The following is a 27113-nucleotide window of genomic DNA, read 5'->3' as shown; positions in this document are numbered from 1 at the left end:
TGTGAAATCTAACTCAAGGATTTATCTGAAGGAGTAATTTCCTTCAGCTTTGTTTGGCTAACATGTTGAACTTTTCATTTTCAGATTGATCCAAAGGTAAGCTGGAATAGCTTGACAGGGATTCCCATGACCAACAACGCTCCCTCTGAAATCTGTGTGATTCTGATTCCCTTTGCCAGCAGTACTTTAGGGTTTGTGAGGAGTTGTACACATTAGTAGATCTTAGTGGGACTAGATCCCTGTAGTTTCTTCTGATGGTTGGAATAAACTCCCTGAGAGAAAACTGCTTGAGCAAATCTTTGCTGAACTTTCAGCTATTTAACTCAGAGCAAATGTCTAACTTTGAGAATCAAACAACATATAAACCAGGTTTTCTTGTTGTGAACATCTACGCTCACCTAACCCTGACAACTTTGTGCTCAATTTTAAGGCAATTTCTGATCTGATTTCAAACTTAGAGCACTAAACTTAATTAATTAGCATGACTATCATAAATTTCCAAAATATTTGAAATGAGTGAAAAAAACATTTCAAGTCTTGTTCTAAGGCATTCCCAAAGAATTTCATGAGTTTTTTTTACAGCAATTTCACAGTGTCCAGTTTTTTCAAAGCTTAGCATTAAAAGTGTTGCTCATTAAACAGTGTCCTCTTACTTCTTATTCTGCATTTAAGTTCTCCAAATTCATCCTGAAAACTCAACACATAAAAGACATGATTGCAAAATGTGCACCGTTAGAATTAGAGTAGTGTTTTATGTAACTGTTGAAAGCAAATACATTGTGAGTGCATTAAATGTGAAACACCATGATATGCATCCACTGGACTCCAGTGGCACTGATAACGGGCTAATATCAGTAATCTTTATGCAGAGGTGTCAAACCCAGAGGCCACAACCCTTCCTGTTCTCTCTGCCTCAACAAGACTTATTTTAGTGAGTGACTTGTCAGCATGCTTTCTGCTGAACTTGGTGATTAACCTTGATGAGATTCAGGTGTGTTGAGGCAGGGAGACATGACAAATCTGCTTAGCTGCATGCAGCCCTCCAGCATCTCTGTTTGACACCCCTGCTTTACAATAATCTGGAAAATATGTTCAATGCATGTTTTCAGATCATCTTAACCTATGTTCAGTGTAATATTACATTTTTTAAACTAAATGTAAGTTTTGTCACGTGTTTCAGACCAAATTTGACAGTGTAAAATTATTTTAATTTTGATTTTATATTTTTCATTTTAAACTCTTTCTATGCAGATCATATACATGCAAATTAACGAAGGTACGGATATATTCGACTGTTAGACTGATCTAGAAAGCAAAACACGGTGATAAATAATCCACTGGCGACAGGTTGACGGGCCACGTTATTTGTCTCCGTGGTGGCAAAGCGATGCGCAGACTCAAAACCTGCCCGGTTTATTCCTCGGTTTCTTTAATTAGTTCCGACCTGACGTTACAGTAACGTGCTCGCATCGTGACAGCAGCTCGTAAGACGGCGGCGGTGCACGCCGACTCGCTCTCTCTCTCTCTCTCTCTCTCTCTCTCTCTCTCTCTCTCTCTCTCTCTCTCTCTCTCTCTCTCTCTCTCTCTCTCTCTCTCTCTCTCTCTCTCTCTCTCTCTCTCTCTCTCTCAGCCACACCCTCCACATCTCCGTCTCCATCTCGCACGCCCGCAGCTGTGCGGGGCCGTCTCCGTGTGCGTGCGTCTCCCCTGTCGGGCACCCGCAGCATCAGCAATACAAAAGAGGGACGGAGCCTGCAGCGCTCTACCTCGGCACCGTCGGAAGGAGGCGTTTTCAGACAAAGGTGAGTGCATTTTCCTCCGGTTTAATTTATTTCATTTCAGTATCATTATTATTTATTCAAAGCTCCATGTGGCATGCGTTCACGGTGATGGTTTTTGTCCATTTTCGCCACGCTGGTGACCTTGTCACCGGAACCCTCCTCTCATTTATCCACGGACCTGCTCGCATCTTCTGCTCCATCCTCTGCAGGCTTCATGTGCATGTGTGTGTGTGTGTCCGCCTGTGAGAGAGTGTGTGTGTGCAGTGGATGGGCTGGGACTTGCAATTTGATCCAACCTGAAATGCGCAAACGCCGATGTCAACACGACAAATTGGGATCAATCGTGACTTTCCCCGAACCGCGGACGGTGCGGCGGAGCGTGTCCGCGTCTGGATGTCATCTGTGACAGCGTGCAGGGAAAGCAGAGGCCACAGTCTTTGTTCTCCGTGCGCCTTTTAGTCTGCAATTAATAGACTGTAATCCCGGTGCGGCGGCATCCGCTAATCTGCCATTAACACGGCCTTATTGATCGGCGCATTTAGGTCTGCGTTGATGTGGGTCTCTCGCCGTCGCGGTCCGCGTCTTTCTCCACGCCGAAGCTCCATTTGCCACTGAGTCAGCTCCAAATCCGTGCGCGAGCCACACGGCTGCAGGCCTTAATATGTGCAACCAAAACAGAAATTAAATTATGGACCATTCCCCGTCCTCGCGCCATTTAAAGGCGTTTAAATCAATGCTGCATTACTGTCATCGTCGGTCCGCGCTCCGGTGCAGAGACACGGGGACTGAGAGAATTGATGGCACTTTGCCACAAGCCGCTGGTGTTTGCTTCATGGTGCTGCTGTTGAGTAAACTGCCCTGATTTTTTTTTTCTTTGCCTCTACCTGGCTGAAGGACAGCTGTAAATGGTATCAGTCATCACCTGGAGGCTGCAGACTGTGAGTTCAATGACTGAAGCCACAGAGCTGCCGTACAGACCAGGGGCGGATACAGGATTTTTATTCAGAGGGCACACGAGCTTCCCAGAGTTAAATTTCAGGTGGACACCAAAGACTGATTTCCCAAAAATAAAACGACAGATATTAGATATTTATGCAAACAACTGAATATTTAATCAAGAGTATTTTTTCCACCTTTCTTATATTTGTTGTCAGTTCATTTTCCTTATAAATAGACTTTTGTTCATGTTCCACAGCCATATAGGACATACCCCATTGGTCAAGTTGTTCTCTTCAACATCTGCTTCTTGTGTTTCACTGAGATATTCTCCACAATCCTAAGCAGCTTAATGGTGCAAAACAAGAACAGTATAATTTTAGCATGGTCAGTTATCATAATGTCTGTTTGCTCCATGATGGACTTGCAATCTGCCCAGGGTGTAACCTGCCTTTGCCTGCAGTTAGATGAGATTGTCTCCAGCATCCTGTGACCCTGAGTAGGATAAAGTGGCATCAAGGGTGGATAAATGCCGTCTTTGTGTTAAGTGCCTTTAATTTAGCTTTTCACTGTGAAAAGCCCACATATTGTCCTCAAAGTGAAATCACAGACATGATAAATCTACAGTTTATACTGAATCACTTTCTGCTTTTATATCCTTTATATGACACAATAATAGGTGGACAATTAAAACTGTGAATCAGATCACCTACAACCAATCGGATGCCACTCCACCACCAAAGAACTCCCTCTGCTGCAGATAAAGCCTGGAAATGGCCACTGCAGTGAAGATATCACCACATGAAGGAAGATTATAGAGGCCCGAGGTCCAGCCTAGTTGGTGGTTTGGATTCTCAGATGTGCCGATTTGCAGAGTGAAAAACAAACAGTTGTCATGTTATCCGTTCCAGTGGTGAGAAACTTAGAGGGTTCGTTGTTCGGCAACATCTGTGGACTGCCTTTGCAGTGGCGGCCATGAATTCATGACAGTTCAGTCCTGTCGCCTTATGACCTTAGACAGAACTGCGGTTATCAGTTACAGTTTTATAACGGGCATATAACTCCCTCTTTCTCTCCGCTTAACTATCAGCTGATTGATTAGACAAACACAACACAGTGGGTTAAAAGTGAAATACCTAGATTAAAGATTTACTTCACAGATGAATATGTACGTGCACAATCACGTGTGTGTGTGTGTGTGTGTGTGTGTGTGTGTGTGTGTGTGTGTGTGTGCATGTGTGTGTGTGTGTGTGTGTGCATGTGTGTGTGTGTGTGTGTGTGTGTGTGTGTGTATGTGTAGAATACATATTGCAGCAAATCTCCTGTATTTTCTGCTCATGGAACTAACGGCTAACGTGTGTGCTGTGGAGGCGCGGTGAATCTAAAAGTAATAATCAGGGCTTCACTTTAAAAGTGCATTTTATCTCCCGAGCAATCATAACGTGTTTCGTACACTAACGCAACCTTTCACAGAATAACACAAAAACAGCCACACGTCAGTGGTGACGGCTGCCAAGCAAAGTGCGTCTATACCAACGTAAGGTGCAGTGACTTGCCCAAAGATACTTTGACACAGAGTGAGATAAGAGATCAAACTATAAACCTGAGATGAGAAGACTCTCTCAGCTGGGCCACAGCCCTGAAGAGTCTACTCGCTATTTGTCGATAGTTTACTCATTATTTGTCATTGACACTGATTTCTTTGGTGCATTGAGACAGCCACAAATCATATTTCCACTATTGAAAATATAAAGATATTAGTATTAATATGTGAAAAAAAAAAACATTTGTTATTTTACGTTATCTCCTAAATTTGCCCTTCTTAGGTCTGTTCTAAATATTGGGCTGAGTGTGACACAAGCTATCATCATCTCTTCATAAATCTGCTCTCCAGATGAAATCCTACATGTTTATATGACGCATCGCTGTCCACAAAATGCCTCTTAGTCTGGGCCTTCTGTTTGAATTCTTAGTCATTTTATTTTGCTGGCATGTCTGATGCATCCAGGCCACCCCAGACATTTCAGCTTATGTCAGAAATAACAAGGGAATGTAGGTAGTTGTGAGAAAGATTGTTGCAGTGCACAAATATTGATCTTTGCCTAAATCACCACAGTCTTTAATGTTCTGCTGTTTACTTTGTGCAGCCTGGACATGTGACTGATTATTAAAAAGTAGCCAAATCTACAAAGTACTGTCAGAAGTATCAGTTGCATGACCTAACATAATGCATCATCATAAAATCACATAACCAATTTGACATTAAAGAACTATCACACTCACACATATACTTTACTTGGGTATTTCGTGTCCATCTGCATGTCGTCTCTGAAGTACATTTCTCCCCACAGCTGATCATATTTAAGATACAATAATGCTTTTTTTTTTTTTTTTTTTTTAGCTGGATTTTGAATTTTAAGCCCACATGTTCATTTAAATGAACTGTTCACCTCATGTTAAGTGCAGTTTCTGTAAGGTGTCACTTAGCGGAGCTGAGGATGTTTGATCTTGGCCTCTCTTCTCACTGGTAGAGGAGTCACTAGGACGCTGTGTGTGTGTGTGAGTGTGTGTGTGTGAGTGTGAGTGTGTGTGTGTGTGTGTGTGTGTGTGTGTGTGCGTGTGTGTGTGTGACATGTGGCTGTCCGTGTTTGCGCTGCTTTACTGGGGTCTTCTATTTCAGCACACCGTCAGTCAGAGAACAGTCTGTCTTTGAAGTGCTGTGCTGCTGTAATATAGGCAGCATCCAGGTTGGTAAAACCCCATCATTACCATATCCCTGTGAGACTGCAGTGTGATCCTGCCAAAACCAGAGAGTGAAAGGAGGAGTGGGGGGCTGCCCTTATTTCACAGTAACACCATGCTGATGCTCACAGCCATTATGAGCCCAGATCAGATTAATAAACCCAGAAAACGCTGGGCTTATTTAGTCACGTGATTATCTGACTTGAGGAAATAAGCTGCTGTTTTTCATCTAAAAACGCCGCTCAGTGATGTTTGTTTTAGCAGTAAGTACACTTTAGGATTCATCTTCTACTGAAAGCATCCTGAAGGCAGCTGTGAAGGTTGGGAGCACCACTGACCAGACCACAGCAGACATTTGTGACGGTAATGTTATTAAGCAGCTGTGGTGCGCTGCATTACAAACCATCATAATCACACATGTGCGTACACGATTTGTGGGTAAACCACAATGAAAGCCTTTGTGTGCGTCAGCCAGTTGAAAGGATGAATGCCACTCTGTTCTACTGCACTGGCTATCTGGCGGAGAAACAAAGTGTCACTTTGTGCCTCCTCAGCACAGCAGCACTAACAGACATAGGAGAACGCCCATCTCTCGTCGTTCAGCATTCACTCTGCCCCCTGCCACCTTCCACCCCTCTTGCCCGACGACACACCCCCATCCCCACTGACCGTGCACGCGCTCCGACACACATGTGCCTGCACGCATATCAGTTTTGATTCTTCAGTGTGCGACCGCCGGGCCTCAGAATCAATTTTTCATCAATGTGAGAATATCAAAAGATGTTTCCTGAGCCATTTAACTGCTCAGCCTCTCACGCACACACACATACACACGCGCCAAGTCCTCACTGCATCTGACACCTGACTCCAGGTAATGTCCTAGATCCACAGTGACAGCAGGCAGGTGGAACGGCCACACACTCAAAGATACCCTCCACTCGATCGACTGCAGGACGGTAAGAAGGCATTCTCTCACACACGGATCGGCTCAGGTCTTATTCATAGTTTTAGCTCAGCCTTCTTTGTACCTCATGTGTGTGAAACTGTTGTCAGCTGCCTGTACAAGGGAGACTTTGGGATGCGTGTTGTTAATACTGTGCTCCTGGACTGGTAGAAATTGCCAGAGGTGATTATCATAAATGCTTATGTTTGAGTGTGTGATGCTCCAGCAGGAGGAGATGGTCTTTTGGTTGTTGTTTGCATGCACACTTGAGTGTGGTGGAGTTCACTGTTAGCTAATGTGGAAAATATAGCTGTGGTCATGTGATACATCGTGCATGTGACTCCTTTGTTGCACCTCATGCACCCTGTAGGCATCGATTCATTTGACAGTTAAAGACAAATTTACGTAAGTAATGATAATAATAATAATAATAATAATAATAATAATAACAATTATTATTATTATACTTTTTTTAGAGTGTTTCTCAGAAAATGCAAAGATGCTTTGAAGGATTAGAAGTACAAAAAATATAACTACAGAATAATCATGCACCAAAACAAACTCACAAAAACTTACAACAAATACATGTGTATCTTTTTCTATTTTTAGCATGACTTTAAAGGAGTAGTTCCACATGAACTGCTTGCTCAGTTAGCAAGTTAGTTCAGCCCCTTAGACTTGAAATGAAGTGTGTTGACAAGACCAGTGTCTGCAGTTGCCTTTGGTGATTTTTGGATTCACCGTACAGCTCAGGGACCGGCAACTTTGGTCTTAAGAGGAGCACAAAAACTCTCGCCTTACTAACAGAGAGCCTGATTGTAGCTGAGTGTTTCTACCACGAGGATATTTATATGAATTACGGCTACTAGTTTCATGAAAGTGCCAGTTTCATCACTCATGCAATTCTAGAATTATGGAGTATTATCACCTGATTTTAGGATTTAAAGGGATTAAGATATGTTTCTTCTTTAAAGGAAATTTGCAAAACCAATAATGTATTAAATTTCTTTAAATGGGTTCAGGTCCACAAAGAACAGAGTTGCATCTAATCTAGCCTGCATCCAAACCCAAAACGGAAAATCTGAAATTTGTGAACGTGTGAAAGTCGTAATTTAAGAAGGGAAAAGTAGTACTATGCAAAGATAAACAACGTTTTTACTAATGAAATACAGGAAGTTTTTTGTCTGTAAAAGAATGCATGGGATGAAGGTGCAACAGATCAAATAAACATGAGGATGTCATCATGAAGAGCCCTGAATAGCTAGCCATTCAGAGAAATATATGCACACACATTACTAAACCCAAAGCTTCTTAACAACAAAAATTAGCGTGTATGCGATCATTATAAAAGCAGTCTGAACACAGTTTATTGCTGCATGCACAAACGCAACAAGCAAAAACATGGATATAAAGAAATAAAATGCAGAGACACTGCTGTGTCCTCTGTGTTTAAGCTCTTTAAAGATCGACTGATGTGAAGAGCATAAAATCAAAAGCACAAACAGGGTCCGTGAATAATGTCATCTGACTGAAAGAATGATGCCAGCTCCAGGTGCAGAAGTAGGAGAACGAAAGCAGGTTTAGATGAGCAAGGGAGCAGTTCTGTGGGTTCAGGGAACGCCTTGCTGTTCTCGGCAGTGGTGGACGTCCTCTGAAGATAACTCTGAGAGTTGGAGGGTCGTGTGAAGGTGGAGGGACTCCCATAACCTGGAAGACATGCCTCTGTTCCAGAAGTTAGGAAATAAGATTTCTGAGGCAGACGCATCCATTCATGTGGCGAAGGTCACAAATTGTGTAAAGCTTCTGATGACCGGACCCGGAGAGCGGATGAGGAATGAGCGAAAACGATCTTGGACTGTTTCATGGCGGTTGTGATTGAGAAATCTCTGACAGGTCAGGTACTTTTGGACCCAGCAGATGAAAGAAACAGAGGAGGAAAACAGGGAAATAGTAACCATAGAATCATCAGGTCTTACAACTTAGCATAAGAAGGAAAAGAATGTAACCGACTGCCAAACACGAGAATGAGGAGGAACAATGCTGAATCAATTCTGGGTGTTGAACAACGAATCAGCGTTTCACCCTGTGGCAAATTGTGGAGGGACCATGGCAGTGTGACCACCCATCTGCACTTGGAAAAGGCCAACAGTCATATGTTGTTGGTGGTGATAGAGTAGTACGGAGCAAATATCTAGTCTCAGTATGCTCAGTGTGAGAACGGTGAGAGCTCAGCATGAACTTGGATTGGTTCACCGTTTGTGTTGAACTGTAAGACAGTTTCTGTCTGGAGTTTTCTTTCTAAATGGTTTCATGTTCTCCAAACCTGTCAGCCACTGAAAACATAAAGTATCACCCCTAGAGAAGACACTCCTACATCAACCAATGACTGGAAATGAATGCATGTCCATTTTTATACATGCATTCTCTCAATGTGTTTCAATTTTCATTGGAAATGTGACAAAACCATTAAACATGTTAAATATTGACTTCTTTTTGGTTTCTTAGCATTACAGTTGTGAGAAAATTAGAAAGACAAAGTTGGTAGTATGTTTAGGAGTCCACAAGAACATCTTTAGCTGTTTACACACCAAATATTCGATTTAAATTGTAACATAAAAATTGGTTGAAGATATGTCTCTGAAATCCGGTATTGCACAAGGGTGGGACGCATTGTTTCTGCATGATGCCAACATTTTTAACCATCCCTGCTCAATTACCTGTTTACATTTAGCAAAGTTCAGCTTTTTAAACGCTTTTTGCAATGTGTAGAAGGTAAATATCGCCTTTGTTTTAGATGCTCTGTAGTTGGAAGAATATTAGTATGTTGTTTTGTTTAGTGTGGAAAAAAAGAACAGCGCCCAAACACGCCTCACTAATAAGCTACTTCCAAGACTTTTGTTTTCTTCTTTAAATTATACTGTTAGATTGAAAATCAGTTTTCATTTGTTAGTCCTTTGCAGAATAATTCAACAACTTTCTGCATAGCGCAATCAGTTTGGGACATACTTTAAACATACATACTGGATATACTTTTAATTAAAACAGAGGTTCAGAGATGAAGCTGGATTACAAATGTCAGCTTGCACAACCCATGAACATTTAGTGATTTTGTATACCAGTGAATAACCAATAGAAGTCCATCCATCCATCCATCCATCCATCCATCCATCCATCCATCCATCCATTCATCCACTATTACTTATCCACTATTACTTGAGCCTAAAAAAGTTGTCAGAACAGAAATGCACAATAAAATACAGTAATAATACTAAAGAATAACCACATTTGTTTGATGTCGAGCAACATAGTTTTGAAGTGAAGCTTTAACTTGGTGAAGCAACAAATGTTGGATGAATATCTTTTACTCCCTCACAGGCTTTTATTATGTTATTGAGAAATTATGAATTCAATGCAAATTATTTAATGTAATGAAATTATTTTTCCTTTAATCTACATAGTTTGGGCATATTGCTGCTGTGTTTGCCTAGCAGAGCCAGCTACTGTATAATTACACTTCTAAAAATTCTAACTAGTGGTGTAAGCGAAAAGAACAATTGTTGCAGAATGTATGGTTTCGCACAGTCCTTGAATTTTATGATCCAGCTCACAAAAACACACTTTACACCAGGCTGCTGTAAAATTACCTCACAGACCTACATTTAACTTACTCTTAGTCTGCTAACCATTGGATGTGAGAGCTACAGTCGTTACACCTGTATGTAAAAAAAAACCCATAAACAAATTAGAAAAAAAAAGAAAAGAAATCCAGGACTAATTGATTTTAAACAATAATGCAATGTTACAGTGAAAGCAATGCAAAGTCTTATTAAGAAATCACTTTTATTATTGGTTAGGTTAATCTGCTTTGGAGGATCTTACTGTACGTATGTATTTATATATGTTCAATCCAGAGATTAGTTGACAACAGAAAAGAGGAGTAATATCCTGCCTAATTAATACTGTCTGATTTCTTTTCTCGGCACATGTAAGACGCAGCAGGCTTGGCAGGCTTATGTGAATTTCACTTTTTTTAAGCAATACTTTACACATATAAGACAGTAAACACAGCAGAATAGATACAGTACGATGGTAAAAAAAAATTTAAACACACTGATTTTACCACAGGTTAACTGGGTTGGGTTTGTGTGTTTGTGCACATGTGGGTGTTTGGCCAGTCAACTATTTCAGTCTGTTTGCACTGGCGAGAATCTGTTTGTGTGTGTGTGTTTTTGTGTGTGTCCTTCATGTGCGCTTGTGTGTGCTCGGTTGTGCGCCTGTCTCCTCTCGTCCCTGGCTGCTGTGTACACGTTGCCATAGAAACCACAGTTTCCTTCAACTTCCAGGACAAGTACAGTGTTGTACGACTGTGACAAAGGCTTTTGATTAAAGACATTAAGTGATGTTAATGAGACAAGGTGTAAGTGTCTTTAGAAAGGTGTTGATTTTTGCTCTACAAATTAATTTTCTTTACAAACCTTTGCATCCTCTGTTTGCGGTTGCTTTCGCTTCCACGCCACCATACATGTCATGTCCCTCCCTCTGAATGCCTCTTGATGCTGACGCTCCCTAACAAAACCCAAACCTGCTGTTTTTGTCTCTGCTCTGTATTTGTTTCACCGTTCTCTCCCCAAAGCCACAGCGGAGGCGGCATCGAGGCTCATCTGGGTAAAACTCGCTTTGTGCATAAAGGGCAGATCGATGTTCCCTAAGGTTTTACTGCAGTGGTGCGCAGCCGTCTCGAGCTGTGCAGCTGAAATAGGTAAACCGTTATACGGCTCCACCACGTTCGTCTGTCTGCTTTGTCAGCAAGCTACTTGTGCTGTAAGGTTATGACTCTTAGACGCCGCAGCGCTCAGCTATGCCATCAGGACCCCCGGTAGCCGTCTGGCCCCATGGAGATGTTTTAGCTGCTGGGTTGTCGGAAAGCGCTGAGACGCAGCATCGTGTTATGCCGCTGTCATGCCCTGATGCAGCTGTATCCCTGTCAAAGGCATTTCTCCGCTTCTGTAGAGCACATGGCTGCTCATCGTGCTTTTTTCATCTCATGTTTATCTGTCCCCTGCAGCGATTTGATGGTGCACCCTCACAAAATAAAAAAGGGAAATTGTTTTTCTTTTAGCACACAAACACTTGCTCAGGTTCAGGAGCGGCAGGCAAACAGTGAAAATATTACACAACACCTCTCTTAATTTCAGCAGACTCAGTCACGTGCTGTTTATTTCCTCACCACACACACACACACACACACACACACACCACACAGTCTGTGTTCACACACTCCCACCGAACATGCTTGTTTGCTCCTTGTTCTGCGGCTGGCTGGAGTCAGGCAGGACAAAGAGGCTTGATTCAGGGAGGGAGGGGGCTTTTCTGACAGAGTCCGTCCGCTGGTGTCACTCTCAGGAAGGAAGCCCACAGCATGCTGGTCCCACTGGGGACAGCGGGCTTGATCTCCGACTCTCTCAGTAATGTCTGCCTCGCTCTCTGGGTTATTGTTTTTATTTTTTGACCCTGCTGACCTGGGTTGCTTGTGACGATTACACACACACACACACACACACACACACACACACACACACACACACACACACACACACACACACACGACATGCATTTTCTTCAGAGCATCAGAAAACCTCTGGCTCGGCAGATGTGCTGTGGACAGGTGTTGGCTTGAGGACATGTGGGATGTCGGTGTTGAGAGGGCCATCTTGAATGTTCCTGTGAGTTTTTCTAAATGCAGATCAGACGGCGTACGTGGACTTCAGTGCTGTTATGTGCTGCATTTCGTCATACTGCCCCAGTTACAGGGAACCTGACCATGTCTGTGTGCCAGCTTTTCTGAAATCAAAGTTGCGCATGTATTTTCAGCTCATTCTTAATGAAAAGACTAGGGCTTTTTTTCAAGCCATAATTTATGCGTCACCAGGCCCATATAGCTGCCTCAGCATCTGTCTCTTTACCAGTCTGGAGATTTTCGTGCTACGTGCAGGCCAATCGCCGAGAGCCCTTCTAGAGGAACCAACGAAGTCGACCTTTCTGGTGATAATGCTCGAGGCAGTGGAGACTTAACTGCAAAGCAGGACATGTGGAAGTCAAACTGAAGAGCTGCTCGTGTGCAGCACATGTTTACCCATCTCTCTCGTGCACATCCTCTTCTTTCCCTCAAGTTAAAAGCTCAAACTTTACTCTTTCACTCCTTCTGCAGTCAGTGATAAATCTGAATATGAATGTGCACTCCAATATTCACGTCCCTCTCCTCTCGCCACAGCCAAGGTGTGTAGCAACAATGGCGACGGACGCCACCGAAACTAAGCATGGCATGCTTTTAGAGGTAACCGAATCCAAAGGCCCAGGTAAATAGGAGAATTGAGTGCTTTAACTGACGCCTTAAAGAGACAGTGGTTTGAAACAAATTAGATCAATTGCATCCCGAGGCTTAAGTTACCTCTCTTCACTGTCTTTTTAAGAAGTGCATGGTGTGGTGACGCTTTTGACCTAAATGACATTTTATAACAGTGTGCTATGGTGGTGTGCAGTGTCCAAATTGCTTCTGACACCTTTCTAGCTTCTCCCTTGTCCTTGAGAATGGCTCAATAATCCAGCACAAATAAGTGAACCCCACTAGTTAAAAATAAATGAATACACAAGATAAAGAAAGACGCGTTAAGATGTTAAAAGCTTCATTCATGATCTTTAAAGTCCGAGTAAAGCAGGAATAAATTTGTGTTATGAGTTTGTCACACTGCATAAACATGTCATTAACCACTGAGCCAAATTTGAATGATTAAAAAAATTGGTAAGTATATAAAATAAGGCCAACGCGCCTCCGCCGGGGAGCGGAGAACCGGGACCTCTCGCTGAGGAGAGGGCTCCAGGAGCCATGCGGCAGGTCCCCGCGCTCCGCGGCCGGCACGGAGCGCATCTCCGCCTGGGAGCGGAGATCTGGAGCTCTCCCGCTTACCCTGCGCACTGTGGCACCCAGGAAAGATGCACGAGAGACGTGGAGGTGACATGCCTGGTTAGCTGACTGGCTGACTGGTTAGCTAGCTGCAAACTGTCGTACGAGATGCTGTCCGAGACTCGAAAGCTAGCGGGAAAACCACCGATGCTAATGCGCTAGATGTATTTATATCGCTTCAGCATCCGGGGCGTGTTTATGCTAATGAGGGCCTCGCTACGTAACGCGGCCCTCATTTCTGACCTGCCCATTAAATCCTGAACACAGAGGCGCTGAAAAAAGTCTGTGAAGTCTACCTCCAAAATTAAATCTTTAATGGAGGAATGGCTTTTATATGTTGTAAGGAAATACATTTATGACCTATTTAAGGTGTTTAGAAGAAAGTGGCTGATTTTGCTTTACATGGACTTTAATTGTGAGAGGACGGCACACGTCTCATGTCTGTCTACAGCAGCTAATTAGCTTAGCACAAATGCTCACAGGATCACCCTGTCTAACAGTCATTATTCAGCTGACAAACATCCTCAGAGGAATGGCTACTATGTTTAAAACTGTTTTAAATATATTCTCTATAATCAACAGGACATAAACAACAATGGATTCAATCTCATTTCAATAATTATCATGACGCCACGTCATCGGACGTTAGCAAGCTAAATAACTGATCTGAAATCATCAGTTAAATTAAATTAAATGATATTAAAACTATGGGGTCAGTCTAGTGTCAAGCCTGCTTTGTTTCACAGGATGATCCTGAACCACTGTTAGTTCTAGTGACCTTTGTAGAGTGGGGTGAGATACAGTCATTCTGGTCTGGTGTACTTTACATAGCAGGTTATTCCAGTGTCTTATCCATCTTATGTTATAATTCCACATAGAACTACTGTACTGTCTAGTCTACTTTGTACCTCAGAGTCACTTAATCGTCATCACTTTAATGTGTAATATCAGATCCTGTCATTCTTGGCTTTACTAGGCTTTGTACTGTATGATTTCAGGTCACTCTAGTTTGCGGTGTACTCTGCACTACTAAATGATATAGAGTCAGTAGATACAGTGATAGCTCGACAGTTTAACAGCTACTGACACCAAACAGCTGAAACTTTAAGAGCCTGACTTATAGCGGACTGGACCATTGCCACCCATTGGACAGGACACCAGTACATCACCGCACACACACAGAGAGAAAGACAACCACACACTCACCTTCACACCTTCAGGCATTTCAGGGTTACTGGTTAATAATTTAATGCATGCCTTTGAACGTTGGGAGGAAACATGCAAACTCTGCACAGGAAGGCCAGGACTCCTAATTCAAATGGGGATTCCTCATTAGGCGACAGTAGGAACAAAAACATCTCTGTGTAGCTCTTATTTTAAATACGGTTTTGGGAAAACAGAACTCAGCTGAATTCAGTTTTTTTTTTTTCCCAGAAAAAAAAAAAATCTGGTAACTGTGAAAGACTAAGAATTTTTGTTATGTTACTGTTTTGCTTTAGGTTAGACTTTATGGAGAGAGACCTTTTCTTTAGATATAAAAACCAGACGTACAATCCTCCCTGATGGAGGATCCAGGTCTCCAGGACCAGAGTCACAAACAGCCTGCACTGCAAGCACAAGGGAAGCTGCTCTCTCTGTGGAGTGCTGCCACTGAGTCGTCTAGTCTGCAGAAAAAAATTGTCCTTTCTTGTTTCACGCATGAGTGTGTGAGCATGCCCATGGCAGAGCATTATGGGCTTTGTACCACTGCACGGCTCCTGATGCTGGGAGAGCAAGCTGCAGGGAGACAGACCATCAGTGTCGCACCACAATATCAGATACTGCACTCAGAATCACAGAGCAACGGTGCTTCACAGGGTTGTAATTAGCTACAGTCCTATAAAAGCAGATACAATTTTTTTTTTTTTTTTTTATCAGTGTATATTTGTCCTATTCATATGATGAGAACTTGGGAATTGATGTACTAATATTTAGAAAAATATTCATATTTGTGAAAACAGTCTTTGTAAAAGCAAATATAAGGACACAACAGCATGACGAGCGGCCACTACTGTTGATCCAACAGCAAACAAAATAATATTTTTGATTTACTTATTTTTCATTCAAAATGATTCACAGAGTCAAGTGGACTGTTGTCAGGCATGAGGGTGGACGTGAATCTCTTCTGGATCAGCCTTCTTTTGACTTTTAAACTAAGCGTGTAGATACAGATGACAGCAGAATGTTGCAGATAATTAAGCACCAAAAAAAAAAAAAATCATATTTCATGCATTCATTCCTCAAAATATTAAAATGTATTATTTTTTACTCGTATATTACTTGATTTATTTTCAACAGCGTTTGTTCTCATTGTAGCAATTATAACCACTAGAAACCTTTTAGTGGGATTTCTTGATCAACCTGCATTGACATCCATTTATTTATTTGATTTTAGAACAAGGAGCAGAGTGTGCAGAATTCTTAAAATCACACTTTGCTTTGTCATGAATGGTGGTCTTAAAGGATAACCAGTTTCTAAAGTTTTAACAACAAATATTTGCCTGCTATTTGTCTTTTATAGTATAAACTAGCACGAATTTCCACCACGGAAAATTGTTTGACCATATTTAAATTGGGGAATAAATAAACATGAAGCCTTGACATGGCCGTTTACAACTAAGTACTCCTTTAAAATTAAAGGTGCATTAAGGAGTTTTTCAACTTTAAAAATACTTATTTTGCACCATAAGTATGATACAAATATTCAATGGTGTGTACAATGTGCCCTGACATATTCATTGTAAGTACCGCTAACAGCACTAAATTGTCACTTGAAAGTTGCAGTGCCGGTCCGGCACCAGAATATTTTTGGAGAGAATTTGAGATGATGTGACGTAATGCACGCTCCCGCTGTCCTGATATCCTTAAGTTTCGTTTTGTCCGTCATTACTCCGCCAGGTGCTTAACGAGCAGCAACTGAGCACTATGAGGATGGAGCTTCCAGAAAGTAAGAACAGACTGGCTTCTCGCACTGCCACAACTCCAGCTCAGACCCCACCAGGCAAAAGAAACTTAAATTTTACTCGAGCGCTACTAAAAGAGCGAGGAAGGAGTTCCCCTCTTCAAGCCACAGGCACGAGTGTTTCACTAAGCTGCAGTTACGTCCAGGGCCTGCAGGGGGCGCTGTTTCTCATGAAACGTGCAAACTCTGTAATGCACCTTTAAGTCAAAGATACAACAACAGAGATAAACATATATCAAGTTGTAGCCCATAATACAGAGAAATGTGAGAAAACACTCAAAATAGTCTCGCTAAGAATCACTTATATTTGTTAGTTTGTGTGTGTCACACAGAGACTGCATCAATGCTGCAGGAAATGTGGGTCAGCGTTTGCCTTGAGTTCACGTACATGTTGCACAATGCTCACCTGTGAGTACTCACGACATTCATGAGATGAAATTTGCGTCAGTGCGATTGACAGTGCTCGCCCTTGGTGCAACAATTGCACAGCAGTCACACAGAGCAATGGAGAAACTTTGACCAAATGCATACCAGGCCTCTCCACGGCCTAGTAAGCTATTTATCAAGCAAAGAACCAATGAAAAAGCAGAAGCTTCTGGGTGGAGGTCCCACCCTGGACGAAGACCAGACTGCCGTGATGAAGGCTAATTTCTTTTTTTTGTTTGTTTGTTTTTACTAATTTGGTGAATGGAAATCAAATCAGGACGGATCAGGAAGATTTTCAATGACGATGAGATCTTTGCTATTAAAAACTTTGCAATTCTGTTGAACATGCTCAAACGACAACCAAGATGTTTGCAAGGCCTTGCAACTCATGCAATTAAATTGCGAACTCCTGGAAATATTTTGTTGCAGCAGTGAGATATGATTGATCATAAAATGGTTTATTCCCCATTTTAGTGAGGATAAACTGCGAGCAGTTTCAAAGTGGACATTTCACAGTTTCTTGTACATCTGAACTAATATGACGTGTGGACAACAACAAAAACATATGACCATGTGCAGAAAGCTTTTTATCATCTCTCCCCTGACCTTAGATTTCCTGTTTCTAAACATGTTTTTATTCTCCTCAGGGTCTGGCAATGGCGAAATTAATTTACTGTATCATTTCCCATGATGCCTCTGGTTTAGTGAGCAGCATGCGAAGTGAAATCCCACACCAGTTGCTACTTATAGCTCTGAAAGAGACACCCACAGAGCCCTGAGAACGCCTGTCTGCACAGTGGTGTAGAGTGGCTTTGTAGCTGTGTAACCTCACCCACTTAGTTCATTCAGTAGCCTTCCAGAAGTACACAGGCGCATTTACTCACACATATTACAGATAATACAGACAAATTGGAAAGTACAAAGTAGAACAGATGTAGACAATGAGAAAGCTGTGATAAACATTCCCCACTGCTGATATTAAAATGTCTGTTTATGATTTTAAAAGACCTCAAGTATCATCCTTGCAATCCTGAGGAGAAAGCAGAGTGCCGTGTTTGTCTTTCTCTGTGGGAATGTTTAGCTTTTATAAAAGGGGTTAAGCTTTTCTGGCAGTAAGGCTGGGGATGAAATAAGGACATGAGTTGAAAGTCCAAAGTTAACGTCTTAACTTGGAGTCTTCTGTTCACAACAGCAACAAGGTTTATTACACTTGCCATGTTTATGGCATCCCGGAGATCAACGCATCTTTGGCATTGGCAACATGCTCCTCCTTTATTGCCCTAACGTGACAATGAGATTACCTCGCTCACAGAGAGGTGAAAGTATAGCAGCAACTTTGCCCGCTGTTATCACGAAGAAATACTAGAAATGATCGAAAGCAGCATTGGCTTTTGGAGCTGTGAACACTGAGGGGATCTTTGTGGCTTTCGCTGCTTTCTGTTCTCTGAGGACCAATCGTGGATTTTCGTGTTCAGTCGGTAAATCAGGGATTTGGTAACCATTTATTTTAAAGCTGCTGTGGCTTTTGATGCTGTGTTTTTATGCCTGCGGTTTATCTTTCCCACTTCCTGCAAATACTACTAAGTATGAACGAAATGAGCCAAGGTTTTCTTCTCACTCCATCTGCTATTTTGATTTGCTTTGTTTTTAATTCTGGTATCTGCGCTTCATCTAAAAATACACATTTAAGAAAAAAAAAAAACCTACCATAGGCACTGTCCTTCTCATATCACCGTCTGGAAGTGGAGACCTTTAGCTTGATGAGCTGATTGCATTCAGTTATGGATATCATCTGATTTCTTTTTTCTCGCAGAGAGAAGGCGACAAGGCAAATTCCAGCCATTCAGACGGCTGTTCGGGAGGAAGAAGAAAAGTGAAGCGAAGGGAGGCTTTCATGGAGCAGAGCTAAAAGCAAGTTTTTCTACCGGAGAGGTGTGCAATGGAGTCGTATCAGATGAAGAAGAGGCCAGTCAAAATCTGAGGTTAGTGCATTGTTGTCTTTGTTAAACGTGAGAAAACACATCTTTTCTGATGTACATTTAACATGTTCTGTCTGTTCTCTGCTCTTATTTTAATTTGATGCATACTTTTTACAGAAACACTGAGGGAACGGTTGTCACATTATGATTGTGTTTAGAACTTATGTAGAGAAAAGGGGTGAGGATTTGCAAAGTAAAACAAATGCTTCTGCAGTAAAAGGCGCCACACGATGTGAGTCTTCACTTAATGTAATATTGAAACTGCCAGAGTGTGAAGAGGTCATTCATTTCAGTGTGTAAAATGATTTGCGAGGCGATGCTGCAGTCGCCCCTTGATAAATTAAATAATGGCTGACAGTAAAAACTTTGCAATGCCGAAGATGCTCTGGTCTTTTCATCCTGCAGGGAGTTGAATCCCATTGGATCTCGAGCTCTCTCACACGACAGCATCTTTATCCCAGAGGAGCCGGTGGAGGAGCCCGGGCTGGATCACAGCATGTCCCAAGAAAACGTCTCGGATAAAGTCCGAAATCTGCAGGTCAGTTTACTGGCTATGTTTCAGTTTAAAAATCGCTCAGCAATTCTCTTTAGTGTATTAATCATTGTGCTGTGATCTTTTTGGCTGACCATACAGAGGCAGATAGCACAAGGCATAAAGTTTGGCCAGAGACCCTCGTCGATGAGGAGGAGTGAAGGAGATGAAGGCAGTTCAGATGAGGAAGAGGTTCCCCGGAGTCCTCTGAAAGTTTTGGCCCAGGTAGAATCCGAGCCACTAAAAGCAGAGCCAAAGGTAAAAATGCATTATCTCTTCCATATTGTACATTAGACTGTATGAATGACAGTTCTCATTCATACAGTTTTTCAAGCTTTTAGTAGCTCCAGACATAAATATTTAAAGTTTTGTAAGTGTTGGGCAATGCTGACTGCATGCTTTCATCTGTTTGGGCCTAAAATTGTTGAATGGTATCTGTTGAGCTATCAAATCTAATCTCAAAAGTGCATTGCATTTGCTTTAAGCAATTCATTTTTGATTTGTGGTTCCCAAGTGCTTCATCCATAACTATGTTGACTGTTACCGTTGTTGGCCCATGCTGCTTTTTCTTTCTTCTTGTTGGAATGAGTACCAGAGAAAGTCAGTGCAAAGGGTCGTTGCAAGGCTGGCTGCCAGTCTCATTTCCATACAGTGATAATCACAGGTATAATTTAAGAATCAAGACAGAAAAAATCAAACGGCAGACATCATGTGGACATTTCAAGCTGAAGAAACTTTTCATAATTTGCATTGTCCAGATTGTGTGACATACAATTAAAGCATTCATAACCTGAGACCTTTTAAGGGGAAGGACTCCAAAATGCCTTAAAAGCAAATCCTGAAAAGCATGTTCAGTTTGTCTGCTCACCAACTAGATGCACTGGGAAAAAATCAGGTGAAATTGGTAAACTCTGATAAGCTAATCATGACTAAAAATGTAAAGTAAAGGCTGTCAGCAGTAAAATGCTGGTTTGAACGATATTCCAAGGCATGTTGTAATTGCTTAAGTCTGTAGCTAATGTGAAGTTAAAAATAGTTAAAAGAAAACAACAGCACCAACGTCATTAACAAAACATGTATTGGATGAAAATTAATCTGTAAAAATTTAATTTTGAAAAAACAAAACAAGCTAATTTGACCAAAAAAACAAAAAACAAAAAACAAAAACAACTTGATATCATCCCTTTACTGTTGTTGTTATTGAAACTTATCAGTGTTTTAGAGTATATAAAATATTTTATTGTGACATAAATAGTATAAGATCTATGTCATTGTGGTTGAAGCAGGTCCAGGGAGCTCCTTCAGGTGGACCACACAGCACCCCGGTGAAGTCTCCTCGATCCAAACAAGTTCTTCCGCCTACTGGCACAATCGAGTCCATCAACCTGGACGCTGTCCCGCAGTCCGTCCCTCGTCTAGACAACACGGCCGCCAAGCATAAGCTGTCCGTCAAACCGAAAAATCAGAGAATTGGTCGTAAGCACCGACGCTTCACACAGGTGAGCCGCTCGAAAGATGCTCAGCATGTTGTTGATTTCATTTCTGACAACTCTCATTCTGTGGTTCTGGTTAATGAAGCGAATGCTAATCATACATTTGCATCCTTTAGGACCTCCAAGAGATTTCTCTTCCCGGGGTGGTGCATGAGGATCTGGAAGTGGCAGGAGTCTCCACGGACTACCAGCGCAGAGCTTCTGTCGAGTCTCTTGAAAGCCTCAAGAAACAGAGACTCCAAGAGGAAGAGAGACAGGAGGCCAGGAGGAGAAGGGAGCTGGAGGAGCAGAGGCTCAAGCAGGAGGAAGAGGAGAGAAAGAAGAGGGCCGAGGAGCTGAGGCTGCGTGAGCTGGAGGAGGAAAGATGTCGTAAACAACAGCGGGAAGAGGAGGAAAGGAGGCTGCGAGAGGAGGCAGAGAGGAAGAGGAGAGAAGAGGAGGAGAGGAGGATCCGGGAAGAGGAAGAGCGGAGGAGGCAAGAAGAGGAAGATCGCAAGAAAAGAATGGAAGAAGAGAAGAGACTGCGAGAAGAGGAGGAGCGCAGACGGAGAGAGGAGGAGGAGAGGAGACGACTGGAGGAGCAGAGGAGGAAAGAGGAAGAAGAAAAGAAGAGGAGGGAAGAGGAAGAAAGAAAGAAGCGTGAGGAAGAGGCTAGAAGGCAGCAGGAGCTTGCGGCTGAGCAGAACAGGAGGCTGAAAGAGGAAGAAGAAGAGAAGAAGAGAAAGGAGGAAGCAGAAAAAGCAAGGTTGCGAGAGATTGAGGAAAAGAAAAAGATGGCAGCAGAAGAGAGAATAAGAAAGGAGGAGGAGGAAGAGCACCGGAGGATGTCAGAGGAGGGCTCTGACACCCAAGAGAGGAAGAGGAGAGCAGAGGAGCTGCGCTGGAAGGAGATGGAGGAGCGACAGAGGCCTTTCTCTTTCAAAGTTTCTTCTGGAGAGAAACAGATTCTCTTTCAGAAGGTCAACCTCACGCCCGTTACTCCGGCCTCTGGCCACCAGAGCGCTGCTGCCGCTGATCAAAGAGAGGGAGCTAAAGCTTCCTCTGAAGGACCAGATTCTCCTAACCTGCCAACGTCTCCATATGTTCCACACACAGCCATCCTCGTGACGGGCGCCCAGCTATGTGGGACAGCTGTCAATTTAGACCAGATCAAAGACACAGCTTGCAAGTCCCTGCTGGGTTTGGGTGAGGACAAAAAGGCCCAGGGAACGCCACCGATGAAGGCCAAGACCTCTCCAGACCGCAAATCTGGAAAAACCAAATCACTTAGTGAGTCTGCATCTACAGACCAGTCCAGTGCGTCCGTCCTGGCAGAGTGGGCGAGCATCAGATCGAAGATATTCAAGGGGGTTGAAGAGGGGAAATATGACGAGTACCCAGACCCGGGCAAGACTTCAACTCCACCCAGCAGTGAAGAACAGCCTCTGTTTGCCCACACCAACCTCAGGAAGACCATGTCCGCCAGCGCCAAGTTCTCTATCACACCTGCAAAGAAAAAGTTCGGAGACTCCAATAGAAACTCTGAGTCTTTTGGTCCAGATGATAAAGAATCAGGTGAAGAAGCTGTTCTCTCTGAGAGCCCCACTGCACCTTCCCCAGGTCCAACCAGCAAACCTCAGACTAGGGCAAGTAAAACAGTCCGCATCGTAGAAAGAGGGTCCGAGGAGTGTATGTTTGCCAAAGACCTCCCTTCTTTCCTGGTTCCCAGTCCCGGAGCCAAACACGAGGGGGCCGAGCTGAAAACCAGGGCTCAGAGTGAGATAGAGACGTATGAAAGCAGTGAGGGGGGAGAGGACCAAGGCCAGGATGGCGAGGATAAGCCCTCTCCATTCGGTATAAAGCTGAGGAGGACCAATTACTCTCTACGTTTTCACAGCGAACAGTCCACTGAGAAAAGAAAGAAACGCTACAGTGCCGGGGACAGCTTTGAAGGTGTCCCTTCACCCCTCACCCCCATCGAGCCAGACTCTGATGTTTCATCTGTCTTTTCTGACAGATCAAGTCCCACATCACCTCTGAGAGAGGGTGTGGTTGGCAAGTACTCACACACAGCTTCCTCCCCCTCTGTGTCCCATGGGAAACTGGGTAAGTCCACCAGCCCAACGCCGTACGGCGACGGTGAGAAAGTGCTTTCTAAGCCACCGGTCTATCGAAGACCAACACCCTCACCGAAACCCACGGGTTCCATTCCAACGCCTCCTCCCTCACCGCTGCCCAAGGCAGTTCACGGGCTTCCCAGTGATGACACGATCCAAAGGACAGGAGATGTAGAATCATGTAGCCAGGACCAGGCGTGCAGGAGTGAAGAACCATCGGCAGTGGCCCAGCTCCGCAGGAGCAGCCAAGGTCAGGTCCAAGGGGAAGAAGAGCAGAAGGAAAAGAGATCCTTCTTCCCCTCCATTAACATCCCGTGGAGAGAGAAGGCGGATCGAAAGTCCGAGCTCATCAGGAGAGGTCAGTATCAGCAATCTTGCAATTATTTTGTTAATGACTTTTAAAGAAAGTTTTCCATTGCGTAGTGTCTCAGTGAAGAAGCATTTCACTTTTTAGGGAACGCATATTAGATTCCTCTGATATCTTTCTGCTAAATGTAAAGCTACAGCTATTCATCTTGACCTACTGAAAAAAGATGTAAGAGAAGCACAAGAATTCTTCTCTAAAAGTGCCTGGAAACAGGTGCCACAAGGAACATTTTATTCTAGATAACTGCTTCGTTTACAGTGAAGATGTTTTTAAAGAAGGATATACCTGTTGTTATGGCAGATTCAGTAGTCAATACTTTTGAACAGGATGAGTGTACCTGCCTGGGACTCTGTGTCTGTTCTGTGATGAACTGTCCAGGGTGTATCCCGCCTCTGCCTTCAGTTAGCTGGGATTGGCCTCCAGCCTCCAGCCCTACGCAGCCTAAAAGGATGAAACTACTTAGTGGTTTGCGCCCTAGTCCACAACCGGTCCCGTTGTTGGTATAGTTGATTTAGTTGGCATATACAGATACAGGCAGAGTGCTGAATGTACATGTATCATATCATTTGGGAGGATACATACATTTGAATGAAAATATGACTAGTCTAGGCAGGGGCTTCTTTGTGTGGAGTTTGCATGTTCTCCCTGTCCTTGTGCTTTTTCTGAAGTCCTCATCTTCCTCTTATGATCCAAAGGCTTGCTTGGTGGGTCAATAGATGGTTCTGTTGGTCATAGGCATGGAAGTGTGTTTCTGTGTGATAGTCATGTGATGGACCTGAATCAAATCCTGATTGTACCCTACTTTGTGTCCAGCTGGGATACGCTCCAGCTGCTCATGACCCTAATCTTGATAAATGTGGAATGGAGGATAGTTGGAAGGGTAGATTTCTGTTAGGTACAGATTTAGTAAACACCCTTGAGACCAGAATGACTTATCAAACAACTGACATCAATGTACATCGAGAGAAATATGGGCGACTTCATGCACAAAAATATATGCATATTACGATAATTTTTAGGAGGTAAGTTTTCTTGTTTTACTTTTGCTAGGGTCAAATCAGAAAAAAATACTATATAGATTATATAGAATATATATAGCAGTTTTCTTTTCATGGATCTCCAACTCCAGGCTGAAAGGTAAGTCTGCGATTTGCATCCTGGCAAAACCAAATGTATACCCTTTTGTCACTGCTATAAATTTGGTATTTGTATGGGAAGTAGCATCAAAGGTTTCCACTTAATGCCGTTCAGGGTCTCGGGCTTCCGGAGCCAGTCCCAGCTGACTATGAGTGAGGGCCGGACGTAGCCTGGTCAGATTGCCAGGTCATCACAGGGCCAACACACAGAGATTAGACAGCCACACACATTCGCATTCACACCTGGGAATAATTTAGGGTCATAGATTAACCTGACATGCATCAGAGGGTACTTGAATCAGAATTTCCTTGCTGTGAGACGACAGTGCTCACAACTGCTCCACCATGCTGACGTTATAGCTATCTATTCATTCTAAATTATACCTATGTATTGTCTTAATGTGCCTCTGTTTCTCTGCAGAAAAGCCCTCTTTACAGAGCAGGCACTCTTTAGACAGTGCAAAGGTCCAAGAGAAAGAGGCTGGACCCCTGTGGATCACACTGGCTCTGCAGAAGCAAAAGGGCTTCAGGGAGCAGCAGCAAAACCGGGATGATCGCCGCAGCCAAAGAGAATCTAAGCTCACAGAGAAACAATCTCGAGACAAAGATAGCGTAAGTACCACACATCGCTCTTCACCCTCTTCCTTAAAATCTCTTGTAGCAAAGTTTCCATTGTTTGACAAAATCACAAATCCTATTGGCAGGCTACACTGCTGAGCCCCACAGAGAGCAGAGGAAGTGGGAGCACCAGTCCTTCCTCTAAGCCTCAGACCCCAGAGGAGCCTAAGAGACCCGACAGCCTCCTGGGACGATTTGACCGCAGAGAACATCTAAAAAAGGCCAACACTTTACCGAGCTCCGTCACTGGTAAAAACCTATATTTATAATGAACACTTTGGGAATTAACAGTTTTTTATTGAGAATATCTGTCACTTGGTGAATCAGTATAAATGTGGGCTGGAGCAGCTCTTCTTTGATGTTTTTGTCATATGTATATAGTTGAAAGACACTTACTTAAGGTTTTTGCAAATGTTTTATGTATCATACTGTAGAAATAGAAAAAAACAAAACAAAACTCTTGCCTGTGTTGTTTCTTTGAAGACAATCTTTTTGTCTAAGATATAAATGTTAAACTTTTCCTCCTGCATGTGTTTTTCAGTTGAAATTGCCGACTCCACACCGTCGCCACCTGCTGTCAAGGAGGTGTCAAAACGATTCCCCTCCAGCGACTCTCCTCAAGTGTCCACAGAGCCAGCCTGGCTGGCACTGGCCAAACGAAAGGCCAAAGCCTGGAGCGACTGTCCTCAGATCATCAAATAACATCCCACACACTCCAGCTTGGCACGGGGGACCCTGGCCTGCATCAAGACTGCACACTGCCCATGGACTCAGAAGCACCTGTCCCCTCCCCAAGAACTCCACATCTCATCTCTCACCACGAACACTCGTCCTGACTGTGAAACACGTAAAAGTCCTCCATCACCTTGTAACCCTACACACACACATGCACACACACACACACACACACACACACATACACACACTGGCTGGTACTATTATCATGTTAAAGTGCGCTTCACATTCACATATTCCAATACAATCGCACAGATATATGTAAACAATTGTTGCGAGCATGCACATACTGTATACAAACACACAACGTACGTCCCCCAAAAGAATCTTCAGCAGCCAATCACAACTATGTCTGGCCATTGCAATAGCCAATCCTGATTCTTTTATTTTGTAGCCAACTGTGTCACCATGGTTGTAAATATATCATTTCTTCAACTCCTCTGAATCATACAGATGAAGCTCTGACATATGGCAGTGTTTAATCAACTGAGGGTAACTGTCTGAATCCTATTTTAAGGGCTACCAGTAAAAAATAACTCCTCTGGACAACTGATTAAAGTGTTACAGGCATCTCCTTTGCGCTCCTCGATATTATTTATGTGAAACAAACTAAACTGTATCTTTTATCTGAGCCTTGTTTGTCATGTGAAAGACATGCCTTCCCTGTTTTTTAAACTGGAAACCTTCGCCTAACAATCCACACTGTGTCCGTGATGACTGTGATAGCTGTCTAAGAAGCTATTGTACAATTTTGCTAATATAAAGTAACAGAATCTGTTGTGATCACTCACGGTGGGTGCACCTAAACACAGCACTGAAGACAACAAGTGTTATGAGGCATTTGCAAATAACTGCATGTCACCCTCGCAGCTGTGCAATGGTGTAATGAGGATTTTTTTTTTTTTTTTTTTCTTTTGCTTTGCTTACAGAGACAGGCTGAACACCCGGTGGCTGTGACTTCTGATTCTTGTAGCTGTCCTCCTGTAACACAATTACGCCATCACATCCTCATAATGTGATATGAGCTTACGAAACATTTCCTAAATGAAAAAAAAAAAAAAAAAAAATCCATTCTTTTTTCCTGCCACTAACTTAATGATCTGTATGTATGTAAGTATGTACTGTTTGTAAGTCAAAGGCATTACCAGAGCTTCAGTCAGAAAGAGGCCCTCCGCAGCCGACTCACGTCATTCTGTTTCTAACTTTGGTCGTGCACAATAGTGTAGTGTACGCAGTGTTAAGTGTAACAAAAAATGTTTGGTATTATTTGCACTTTTTTGTCCCACTTAGAGAGATTCATGAGAAAATTCTTAAAAAGATACAAACTGTTATGAATAATGTAAATTAAATACTGATGTCTGAACCAA

General features: G+C 42.9%; 1 protein-coding gene across 3 annotated transcripts; it reads left to right on the top strand.

Annotated features, from left to right (window-relative positions):
* The first annotated feature begins 1710 nt into the window (after positions 1 to 1710).
* Positions 1711 to 27113, top strand: cracd (capping protein inhibiting regulator of actin dynamics). 3 transcript variants are annotated; one of them, XM_030082636.1, is made up of 9 exons: positions 1711 to 1802; positions 18604 to 18772; positions 19175 to 19307; positions 19404 to 19559; positions 20585 to 20800; positions 20911 to 23248; positions 24815 to 25005; positions 25098 to 25260; positions 25553 to 27113. In XM_030082636.1, exons 3-9 carry the CDS (start codon positions 19266 to 19268, stop codon positions 25711 to 25713), a joined length of 3267 nt encoding a protein of 1088 aa, XP_029938496.1. In that variant the 5' UTR covers positions 1711 to 1802; positions 18604 to 18772; positions 19175 to 19265; the 3' UTR covers positions 25714 to 27113. The 3 variants fall into 3 exon arrangements, with proteins under 3 accessions (XP_029938496.1, XP_029938495.1, XP_029938494.1); XM_030082635.1 differs by lacking the exon at positions 1711 to 1802 and adding an exon at positions 10986 to 11161 and having other exon boundaries at positions 20588 to 20800; XM_030082634.1 differs by lacking the exon at positions 1711 to 1802 and adding an exon at positions 10986 to 11161.

The sequence above is a fragment of the Salarias fasciatus genome, chromosome 23 (assembly GCF_902148845.1).
Source record: "Salarias fasciatus chromosome 23, fSalaFa1.1, whole genome shotgun sequence".
NCBI classification, from domain to species: Eukaryota; Metazoa; Chordata; class Actinopteri; order Blenniiformes; family Blenniidae; genus Salarias; species Salarias fasciatus.
This window is presented reverse-complemented; position numbering and strand designations above follow the sequence as displayed.

Coding starts and splice junctions, on each gene's coding strand:
- cracd (XM_030082634.1), top strand. CDS start 11,101: ATGTTCCCTAAGGTTTTACTGCAGTGGTGCGCAGCCGTCTCGAGCTGT. Junction 19,560..20,584: donor CACTAAAAGCAGAGCCAAAG/GTAAAAATGCAT, acceptor TTGTGGTTGAAG/CAGGTCCAGGGAGCTCCTTC. Junction 25,006..25,097: donor AATCTCGAGACAAAGATAGC/GTAAGTACCACA, acceptor TCCTATTGGCAG/GCTACACTGCTGAGCCCCAC.